The sequence below is a fragment of the Neovison vison genome, chromosome 4, assembly GCF_020171115.1.
Source record: "Neovison vison isolate M4711 chromosome 4, ASM_NN_V1, whole genome shotgun sequence".
In the NCBI taxonomy this organism is placed as follows: Eukaryota; Metazoa; Chordata; class Mammalia; order Carnivora; family Mustelidae; genus Neogale; species Neogale vison.
The window spans coordinates 41,795,138-41,807,247 of record NC_058094.1 but is presented as its reverse complement, the minus strand read 5'-3'; the positions used below and the strand labels follow the sequence as shown (position 1 = coordinate 41,807,247).

The window sequence follows — 12,110 nt, the reverse complement described above, 5'->3', positions numbered from 1 at the left end:
CTGCCTGCCTCTTTGTCTGCCTGTGCTCGCTCGCTTTCTCTCCCTCTGTCTCTGACAAATAAATAAATAAAATCTTAAAAAAAAAAATAGCCAAGAAAATATGGGGGGGGAGACAAAAATGTTTCTAGAATGAGGAATAGATTTATAGAAATGAGAATTGGTCTTATCATAAAGTCTTGTTGCTGTAAATACATCCTTCATATGTCTAAAAATTGTTTTCTTTTGATCACTCTTAACTATTGCCTGTTAATATTTTCTGTGAATTGTATTTACCATTGTGGAACACTGACTGTATAGCTTTGCATTGTTATTAACAAAAGAGGAAATTGATTCTGGGTTTGTGATTTATCACAATATTTTCAAAACCAGCACAGGGTCCTGAACATTGAACATTGTGCATCAGGCAGTCAGACTTACATATTACCATGGTGTAATTATCCTGTTTCATGTTTGTTTCCCTATTACTGGGTGTGCCCTGAGGACAGTGGTTATATGCTGCCTTTTATTTCCAGAGCTTGGCATTGTTCCTAGACTGTGTAGGTTAATGTTGAACACAGGAAGTGATTAAATAAGTAAAGACATTGGAGCAATCCTTCAGGATCTGCTTTTAGTTTTGTAAGTGGCATCTGTCTGGGACTTTGGATCGTGCTTCAAAGTGGAGAACTACATGTGTTATCTGAAGACAGGTATATGGTAAAGGTAGGGAAGAAGCAGGAAGGTGGATGGATTGGGAAGATTTTGGGCTGTGGTAGTTAATATTCGAAGAACGATAAATTTGAGAATTCACATTATCACCAGTGAATTGACCACACTATATAAAGTAGTCAATTCCTATCATTATATATACCCTGCATATTTTTTAGTGGTATTATTACCACCTGGCCTATATGTTTATTGTCCTTACAGTCTCTCTCAAAAACAGGGACCTCATCTTCATCCCTGCTTTAAAAAAAATTTCTGTGTTTTTAGCATTCAGAATAGTTCCTGGCACATAGTAAGTGCACAGTTTTTTTTTTAAAGGAATTTGTAAATGAAGTAAAAGCTGACATTGAAACTCAAATGTACAATACGTTGTTGAGTTCGTGCTATATCAGAGTTGGTATAAATCAGTGATCTAAATAGTGTGTAAATCTGTGTGTCTCTTTACAGAAGGCAAGCTCCAGTTGCAGCTGTGTTTGCAGGGAGTCCACAGTTAATGGGCGCCATTAAATTATGCACTGGATGGATGGTGACCAGCTTGCCCCTTTACAATGATGATGATCTTCTCAAGAGAAATGAAAACGTAAGGCATTTTAGATTACACGTTTGGATCTTTTTAACATTGCTCTTTATTTTCAGTGTAGCTCTGTAATGATATATATGTTCTTGATTAGCTAGGAATATCCAAACAATTTTAGAAAGAGTTAATTTGCTTTAGTTTTTAAAAAGCTGTATGTTTAAGCAAGGGGAGAATCAAAATTCAAATAATAATTTCTTTATTTTATGAATAGTATTGATGTTTCTAGGAGAAACCTTTAATTTTCCACAGAGTTTCAAGAGGACACTGATATGTCCTCTTTGGAAAATATCATTGTTCTCAACCAGATTATTGAAGGAAGTCAGGCTGTCAGTTAATATCTTGATGTATTTTGTATTTCCAAGCTAAAATTGTATCTCACTGTGGTTTATGTTTTGGTATGGGCTGTTACTGATAACTTAGTATAATATTAGGATGATAATCTAATTTTTTACTATTCAGAGAATATATTTAAATGTTTAGTCTGGATATAAATGGTAACTTCATATCTGAGAGCAGTGACTAACTGAACCTGAATTCCAAATATTCTGTTTTTCAGTTAGAGAGAATTTCATAATGGTTTTTAATCAAGCTCTAAGCTAAGGAGGTAGTATAGCAATATAGAATTTAGACTGCAAGAATGCAGACTATGGAATTAGAATACCTGGACTCAAATGCTACTTCTGCCATGTGCTAGCTCTGTGACTTTGAACAAGTTTCTTTTTTTTTTAAGATTTTTAAAAAGTTTTTATTTAAATTCACTTAATTAACATATAGTGTAATACCAGTTTCAGGTGTACAATATAGTGATTGAGCACTTCTAATATCTACACCCAACATGGGGCTCAAATTTACAACCCCGAGATCAAGAAATCAAAAATCATAGGCTCTACTGACTGAGCCAGCCAGGACGCCTCTTTTCTTTTCTTTCTTTCTTCCTTTCTTCTTCTTCTTTTTTTTGCATTTCCACAATAGCTCTTTTTTTTTTTTTTAATGGAGATATAATTGACATGTAACAGTATATTAGTTTCATGTGTACAATGTAATGATTTGGTATTTATATATATTACAAAGTGGTTACCACAAGTCTAGTTAACATTCATTACCATACAGTTATAAAAATGTTTTTTCTTATAATGAGAACTTTTAAGATACACTCCCTTAGCGACTTTTAAATGTGCAATACAGTTTTATTAACTATAGTCATTATGCTTTACATTTATTTTGTAACTGAACGTTTATAGACTCCCTTCACCCATTTAATCCCTTATCTCTGCAACCACCAGTTTGTTCTCTGTATCTGTGAGCTTGGATGTTTTTGTTTTTGTTTATAAATTCCACATATAAGTGAGATTATATAGTATTTGTCTTTCTCTGACTTACTTCACTTAGCATAATACCCTCAAGGTCCATCCATATTGTTGTAAATGGCAAATTTTTTTTTCTTTTTTGTGGCTGAATAATTTCCTATTTATAAATACACACACATGGGCGCCTTGGTGGCTCAGTGGGCTAAGCCACTGCCTTCGGCTCAGGTCATGATCTCAGGGTCCTGGGATCGAGCCCCGCATTGGGCTCTCTGCTCGGCAGGGAGCCTGCTTCCCTTCCTCCCTCTCTCTGCCTGCCTGTCTGCCTACCTGTGATCTCTCTCTGTCAAATAAATAAATAAAAAAATACACACACATATATACTACATTTTCTTTATTCATTCATTGATGGACATTTAGGTTGTTTCTATATCTTGGCTATTGTAAATAATGCTGCAGTGAACATGGGTTTGCATGTATCTTTTTGGATTAGTGTTTTCATTTCCTTTGGATAAATACCCAGAAGTGGAATGTTGGATGATATGGCAGTTCTCTTTTAATTTTTTTGAGGAAACTTCATACTGTTTTCCATTAGTGGCTGCACTACTTTACCTTCCCACAGTGCAAGGGTTCCCTTTTCTCCACAGTCTCACCAACACTTCTTATTTCTTGCCTTCTTGATACTTGGCCATTCTGACAGATGTGAGATAGTATCTCATTATGGTTTTGATTTGTGTATCTCTGATGATAAATGATGTTGAGCCCCCTTCCGTGTACCTGTTTGCCATCCGTATGTCTTCTTTGGAAAAATGTCTACTTAGGTCTTCTGCCTATTTTTTAATGAGATTTTTTAAAGATTTTATTTATTTTGGGGGGGGGGTATGAACATTGGGGAGGGAGAGAGGGAGAGGGAAAAGCATGACACAGGGCTCGATCCCAGAACCCTGGAATCATGACCTGAGCCGAAGGCAGGTATCCAACCAACTGAGCCACCCCACAGATTTTTTTTTTTAATTGAGCTGTATGAGTTCTTTATATATTTTAGGTATTAATCTCTGATCACATATATGATTTGCAGATATTTTCTCCCATTCATTAGGATGCCTTTCATTTTGTTGATGGTTTTCTTTGCTATGCAGAAGCTTTTTAGTTTGATGTAGTCCCAGTTGTTTATTTTTGCTTTTGTTGCCTTTACTTTTGCTGTCAAATCCGGAAAAAATCATCGCCAAGAATAACATCAAAGAGCTTACCACCTGGAGTACCTGGGCAGCTCAGTCATTTGAGGGTCTGGCTCCTGGTTTAGGCTGGGGTTGTGATTTCAGGGTCCTGGGATTGAGCCCTGCAGTGGGTTCTGAGCTCAGTGGGGACTTCTCCCTCTCCTTCTGCCTCTCTCCCTGCTCTTTCTTGTTCTCTCTCAAATAAATAAATCTTAAAAAAAAAAAAAAAGAACTTGCCACCTATGTTTCCTTGTAGATGTTTTTTGGTTTCAGGTCTTACATTCAAGACTTTAATCCATTTGAGTTAATTTTTGTGTATTGTGTATGATAGGGGTTCAGTTCCATTCTTTCTGCGTGTGGCTTTGCAGTTTTCCCAAGCGTTGTTTATTGAAGAGATTGTCCTTTTCGAAGTGTATTTTTTGACTCCTCTGTTGTAAATTGATTTACCATGTATTTTGTATACATGTATGTGTGAGTTTATTTCTGGGCTCTCTGTTTTGTTCCATTGATCTTTGTGTCTGTTTATCCTGAAACCCTACTGTTTGGATTAATATAGCTTTGTAATATAGTATGCAGTTAGCATGATTCCTCCAGCTTTGTTCTTTCTCAAGATTGCTCTCTCTTCAGGGTCTTTTGTGGTTCCATACAACATTAGGACTGTTTGTTGTGAAAAATGCCATTGGAATTTTGATAGGGATTGCATTGAATCTGTAGATTGCTTTAGGTAGTATGTACATTTAAACAGTATTAATTCTTTGAATCCATGAGCATAGAATATCTTTCCTTTTATCCGTGTCTTTATTTTTTTTTAAAGATTTTACATACGTATTTGACAGAGAGAGACACAGCGAGTGAGGGAACACAAGCAGGGGGAGTGGGAGAGGGAAAAGCAGGCTTCCTGCTAGGCAGGGAACCTGATGCAGGGCTCAGTCCCAGGACCCTGGGATCATGACCTGAGCCAATGGCAGACACTCAACGACTGAGCCACCCAGGCGCCCCAATTTCTTTAATTTTGAGAAGTTTCTGAATCTGAATCTAGGAAGTTCTTACGTCCTAGTTGTGAGAATTACAGATAATACGCCATGCCTAAAACATAGTAGACCTTAGATAATAGTTATTTAAATACTAAATATTGTACATACACACACACACATAGAAACATAGAATATACAAAGAAGAGCTCAAAAGGAGGAACAGTCACTTCTGGCTACAAAAATCCAAGTCTTCATAAAGGGCATTCCATTGATCTGGGCTTTGAAGGACTAGTAGAAACTTGTTTGGAAAAAGAATGCATATGATTATGATTCCAGGCTGAAAAAGTAACATGAGCTATGAAATTTGTATAGCCATGAAACTAGAAAATACAATGAGGCCAAATTCTGAAGGACCTGCTAAAGAATTTAGATTCACCCTTGAGGAATTATCAAAGACCTTTAATAATCCTGGGAATGGAATGCTTAGATCTGTTTGAGAGAGTTAATTATGGTCAGAGCAGAAAACAGATTGAAGCAGGGAGAGGTCAGAGATGAAGAGATCTACCTGGCAGTGATTTACCTTAGAGACAACAGCTGCCTTTGACTAGTATTTGCTGTACTTTGAAAGGGTGGAGTCGCTTAAACAGAATGGATATAGCATTCTATATATATATATATATATATATATATATATATATATATATATATATTCATGGATATATTTCTGAACTTTATTTTTTGTGGATTTCTTTGTTATCTTATGATTAGTCTTTTCCTAATACAGAATTTCAGAATCACCTATAATTAGGTCAGACTTTTAATTGGGTTCTAATTAAATTTAAACTTTTTAGAGTTTATGTTTTACGTGACTTGACTGTGAGGATAGGAACCATGTTTTTTTTTTTTTTCAAATCTTTGTCTTTCTCTATGGTGTCTAGTACATAGTAAGTGCTGAATAAATTTGTTGTTAAATTAAAATTCAAATCAAACTCCATAAATAAGACCATATAATTTGAATTAGATGCTATCTATAATTCATGACATATGACTAATCTTTGTATAATCTCCTAGGCCAGTGATTCTCAAACCTGGGACTTTTATGCCCCTGGGGGACATTTAGCAATGTCTGGAGACATTTTGATTGTCAAAAGTATAGAAGGAATTCTGTAGCCTTCTAGTGAATCAGGGATACTGCTGAACATCCAGCAATACACAGAACTGTTTTCCTCTGTGCCAGCAATGAATTATCTAGTGTAAAATGTCAGTAGTGCTGAGATCGAGAAACCCTATCTATCAGTAATATTATTGCCATTGCAGAGAGGTGGTGTTTTTTTTTTTAATGTGCCACAGTTTCTCAAAATTTAAAAATAAATAAAAATGTATGTGAAATACAATAAACAGATATAGACTGGATAGAACTATTTCCATTGGAATGTATGTAAAAGTAAAATGAGGGAGAAACTTCCTCTTGGTTCATTAGCCTTCTGTTTATCACAGAAGATTCAGTTGAGTATTTCTCTGTGTTGGTGGACATCAGACTTCAAGGTGCTGGGGGGACGGCAACCATAACATGGAGTAGGCGGCTGCTGAGTATCAAATTAGTTTGGGATGTTGTCCAGTCTAGATTTCAAATCTCGGTATTTCTAGGGCATATAGTATGTGGTACTTTGGGCTTAACATTTTTTATTTTATTATTTTCTGAAGGGTAGCAAGAGCTAGTCCAATGTTAGCATTTCAGAAAAACTGAAAAACCTTATTATTTAATAAGATCTAGAACTTAACGATCTTACAAGAGCAGCAGAATTGTAATGAAAAACACCAGGGAACCAAGACATGAATATTTTATTTTATTTATTTTAAAGATTTTATTTGTTTATGTGACGGAGAGAAAGAGAGCACAAACAGTGGGCATGGCAGGCAGCAGAAGGAGAAACAGGCTCCCTGAGGAGCAGCGAACCCAGTGCAGGGCCTGATCCTAGGATGGTGGGATCACCAGCAGACACTTAACCAACTAAGCGACCCAGGCACCCTGATTATTTATTTGTTTTTAATAAAGATTTTATTTATTTATTTGACAGAGCACAGGCAGGGAGAGCAGCAGAGGGAGAGAGAGAGAGAAGCAGGCTCTCCGCTGAGCAGGAAGCCGGATATGGGACTGGGTCCCAGGCCCCCGGGATCATGACCTGAGCCAAAGGCAGACACTTAGACTGAGCCACCCAGGCGCCCCAAGACATGAGTTTTAAGCATTCTTGTTCACTCAGTATTTTGTGACAGTGGTCAAATAATGTTTTAACCTTGCTGATCTAATCTCATGTATAAATGAGTATAAAATACTCTGTACATGGTAGTAAAACTCGTATGAACTGTTATAACTCAATAATAAAAAGACAGGCCAATTAGGAATTGAGCAAAGCACATTTGCAGCAATGTGGATGAATCTTGAAGGCATTATGCTAAGTGAAAGAAGTCAGATAAAGACAACTATATGATACCCTTATATATGGTAGATATAAAAAAGGTATGAAGAAGCCAAACTCATAGAAACAGAGAATAGAGTGGTGATTACCAAGGGCTGGAGGGTAGGGGAATGGGGAGATATTAATCAAAGCATACAGACTTCAAGGTATCAGATGAATAAGTTCTGGGGATAATGTTAGTATGGTGATTGTAGTTAACAGTACTGTATTATATGCTTGAAAGTTGCTAAGAGAGTAAATCTTAAATGTTTTCATTAAAAAAAAAAAAAAGAAATGGCAATTATGTGACACAAAGGAGGTGCCTGCTAATGTCATGGTGATAATCATTTTGCAACATTTAAGTGTGCCGGGATACCTCGGTGGATCGGGTTAGGCCTCTGCCTTCGGCTCAGGTCATGATCTCAGGGTCTTGGGATCGAGCCCTACATCGGGCTCTGTGCTCAGTGGAGAGCCTGCTTCCCCCTCTCTCTCTGCCTACCTCTCTGCCTATTTGTGATGTCTCTCTCTCTGTCAAGTAAATAAATAAAATCTTAAAAAAAAAAAAACCACACATTTAAGTGTGTCAAATCAATACATTGTACACCTTAAACTTGCAAAATATTATGTCGATTATATCTCAACAAATCTGGGGAGGAAATGGCCAAAGGACTTAAATGACATTTCTCCAAAGAAGATACAGAGTGGACAATGAATGAATTATGACCATAAGCTTCTTAAGGGCAGGAATCAAGTCTTAGTGAATATCTTTATTTTCCAGAGATAGTGCCGAATACGAAGTCATAGTAGATACTCAATGTATAGTTTCAAATAACAAGTTTTAAAAATTACTGTTTTAATTATATTCTTTCAGATCTATCAAATCTATTCAAAGCGATCTGCTGAGGATATTTATAAAATACTGACATCCTACAAGGCTAATTACCTAATTGTAGAGGATGCTATCTGCAATGAGGTGGGAACCACGAGAGGCTGTAGGGTTAAAGATTTATTAGACATTGCAAATGGCCACGTAAGTAACCATTTAAGAAGTTAAATCTTTTTGAGAAAAATGACTTTTTTAAACTTTTACTCATCAAACTTTATTTCTAGACCTTAAGTAAGAATATAATTAGTAGTTCTTTAACAGGGGTGCCTGGGTGGCTCAGTTGGTTAAGCAACTGCCTTTGGCTCAGGTCATGATCCCGGAGTTCCGGGATCAAGTCCCTCATTGGGCTTCCAGCTCCATGGGGAGTCTGCTTCTCCCTCTAACCTTCTCCCTTTTCATGTTCTCTCTCATTGTCTCTCAAATAATAAATAAAATCTTTTTTTTTTTTTAAGATTTTATTTATCTATTTGACAGAGAGAGAGAGATCATAAGTAGGCAGAGAGGCAGACAGAGAGGGGGGAAGCAGGCTCCCTGCTGAGCAGAGAGCCTGATGCCAGGCTGGATCCCACGACCTTGGGATCATGACCGGAGCTGAAGGCAGAAGCTTTAACCCACTGAGCCACCCAGGTGCCCCAATAAATAAAATCTTTAAAAAAAAAAAAAAAAGACCTTTAACAGTGGGGGAGTACATTAAAAGTACTTTGAAATGTTTGGGGTTTTTTAAGATTTTATTTTTGTGAGAGAGAGAGCAGGGGGAGGGGCAAAGAGAGAAGCAGACTCCCCACTGAGCAGGGAGCTCTGTGAGCAACTTGATCCCAGGACCCTGGGATCATGACCTGAGCCGAAGGCAGACACCTAATGACTGAGCCACCCAGGTGCCCTATTTTTTCCAATGTACAAAAGAAAATTTGGGCAGTTTGCAGAAAAAAATAATTTTACCAATACCTGGATTTCTTATTCATTGCCTGTATTTGTTTATGTTCCACATTTATGTACAAAAGATGGCATAATTTGGGGCACCTGGGTGGCTTAGTCGTTAAGCATCTGCCTTCAGCTCAGGTCATGATCCCAGGGTCCTGGGATCAAGCCCTGCATCGGGCTCCCTGCTCAGTGGGAAGTCTGCTTCTCCCTCTTCTACTCCCCGGCTTGTGTTCCCTCTCTCGCTATCTCTCTCGCTCTATCAGATAAATAAATAAAATCTTAAAAAAAATAAGATGGCATAATTTGATTTGAATGATGATTTTATTTTAACTTATAATCTAAAGAGCAGCTGGTTGTGTTGTTACATTATTATGTTGAATTTTCTGATAATTTGATTCATAGCTAGAAAAATCGCTTGCTAAATTATCACAGTCCCTGATATCCACAAAAATTAGTGTATTCAGAGCTACCTCGGTTTTAAGGATTTAGCTATAGCTGTATTTTAATTTTTCATTGGTTTTGGCTGTTTTACCAAGCTTTCTTACTTCTCAGCCTGCAGTATGTACCTTATATATCTGACAACTAAAAGAAAGGTGGGAGTTTGTCTATCTGGTAATTAGTGTTGTCTGGAATGGGTGTCTTTACTCCTTGGAAAGTTGGGTTTGAGGGACCTTAGAAGAATTTCAGTTGCCAATTCTGAATTGACATGCGTGTTCTATATGGGTTACAGCCAAGATTTTTTCTGTCTTTTCATAAATGATAAGTTCTTTCTCTTATTGTCCCAGACCAGTTTGGAGGTGAGAAATTAGTTTTTATGATTTCTACTTTTGTCTTTCATCATGACCCCATAAACCTGTAATATAAATGTATTCTGTGTTCTGCTGCATGTATTTTGAATTTTCTCTGTTGGTAGTTGATATCTGTGATCTTTGGCTTAATTGGTGACAAAATGGGATTTTATTAAACATCAGGTATTCAGTAATTACTGCTGTGTTGCTGCCTGTTATCTGGAGCCTGTTAATTCTGACCTTGGCCATCTTTCTGCTCCATTTTGAAGATCAGATTATTTCTTCTTTCATGTAATAACCAGGCATGGACTTAAAGCTACTCCATCCTTTCACTCTAAAAGTTGGTTCTCTGACACTTTCCAAGCATTAGAAGAATGTTTAATGTTTTAGTGTAGAAAACCCTTCAAGCTATTTAAGCTATCTTAGTGAACATCATTAAGATGAGAATGTAAAGGTTTGCACTGGATAAGTCACAAAAACTTGCTTACTAGATAATTGTGAGTCATTTCTATATAAGGAAAAGAGTTTGAACATATATTAAAAATATGTCCATTTCTCAGTAGATAAGTCAGAGGAATGATAATTAACTGAGGAGACAGTCTTCTATATTTGAGGATTTAAAAATCTTTCTGAAAATCAGAAACATGCCTGGGTGGTTCAGTCATTAGGTGCCTGCCTTCGGCTCAGGGTATGATCCCAGGGTGCTGGGATCAAGCCCTGTGTGGGGCTCCCTGCTTGGCAGGAAGCCTATTTCTCCCTCTGCCACTCCCCCTGCTTATGTTCCCTCACTTGCTAGGTCTCTCTCTGAAATAAAATCTTTTAAAATAAAATAAAATCTTTTAAAAAACATAAGAAAAAAAACCCAGAAACACTTTATACTAGTCTCAATCTCTAGGAGAAGCTGAAGAGCTTAATGGAGATGGTGATTCTCTATAAAGAGGGTTCTAGATTACTAATCAGCGTGAGATAGCAATAATGTATTTTTTATATAAATAGTCACTTGTACATTGATTGTATTTCTCCTATAAACTTCATAACTTTTTGAATATTGTTTCTTATCTTTTGATAGGTGGTTTGCGAAGAAGGTGACAAGTTAACCTACTCAAAATATGGGCGATTTTGTCATGAAGTCAAAATTAACTATTCTCCATATGTGAATTATTTCACTAGAGTATACTGGAACAGATCCTACTTTGTATATAAAATCAACACTGTGATATCCTTTCAGTCTTGAAAGACAGCGGAGCCTTCATTTCAAAGACTTATATCACTTGAAGGAAAATGTGATTTTCTTCTTACCTACACGGTGTCTTTTAGAAATCAGAGTATGGACATTTGAAATGCTGCTGCTTTTTCCCTCCTGCTCTTAACTGGATTCAGAGTTCTGCAGGGAATAGAACATCAAACATTACTGTCCTTTGGTAAAATGTCAAATCTACCAGTCTGTCATATTCTGGTCAGGTGTTTTCCTTATCATTACATGGTCTTTACAGACTTTATCTTCTCATTATCTTCTCAACTATTATAAAATTGTCCTCATAAATCTTCATTCTGTCTTAACATAGGTCTTGAATTTGAATATGTTCAAGGTGAGAATATATTTCTCAAATAGAACATTTAATAAATATTTCATTTAATGTCATATAATTATAGACTCAAAAGAAGGGATTCCTCTTACCCTCACGGCAGTTTCTGAAGGTATTTCATGGTTTATAATAGAATTGAAATAGTACAGTAAAAACTAATTTAAATGTTAGCTGATAATATGTGACATTTAAATTAAAATTTGTAAATTGTATAAAGGAATGTGATTTTGAAGGATATACATAGAGATATATCCAGATGTTCCATGATACGGCTCTCATCATCTGCTGCTTGTATAACTGTGCACTTTCTTAGTAAAATACATACATGATGTTGCATTTTATTATTTTACACTATTAAGTGGTTAACTTTTTTTACTTGTGCCTGTAAATTTAATACCAGTTTAATCATGATAAAACAGTCACTCTTGTTACCTAAATATTTTTTAAAACAGATACTTAAAAAGAATGTTGTTCAGGTTTTTAAAAGATAAGGAATGGGGTATACAGTGTATTCACATATTTTCTACGGAAGTATTAAGTAAAAAATTAAATCTTTATCAGCACAAGAATATTCTAACATTAATGACTAAAATGACATAACACTAAAATGAACAATTTCCGGAGATGGGGGCAGATGCTATTAAAAACAATTCTGTATACAGGTATGTTTATTATAAAACACAAATGCTGTTATTTATG

General features: G+C 36.2%; 1 protein-coding gene across 7 annotated transcripts in view; it reads left to right on the top strand.

Annotated features, from left to right (window-relative positions):
• Positions 1–11,741, top strand: part of DPY19L4 (dpy-19 like 4) — a 69,430-nt gene extending 57,689 nt beyond the window's left edge. For 6 of the 7 annotated variants that reach the window (XM_044245275.1, XM_044245276.1, XM_044245274.1 and 3 more), the window contains 3 exons: positions 1,150–1,282; positions 8,102–8,260; positions 10,895–11,741. In XM_044245275.1, the coding sequence (XP_044101210.1) occupies positions 1,150–1,282; positions 8,102–8,260; positions 10,895–11,059 (457 nt within the window). In that variant the 3' untranslated portion in view covers positions 11,060–11,741. The remainder of the gene's footprint in view (positions 1–1,149; positions 1,283–8,101; positions 8,261–10,894) is intronic. The other variant, XM_044245277.1, reaches the window with a different exon arrangement.
• Positions 11,742–12,110: the final 369 nt, after the last annotated feature.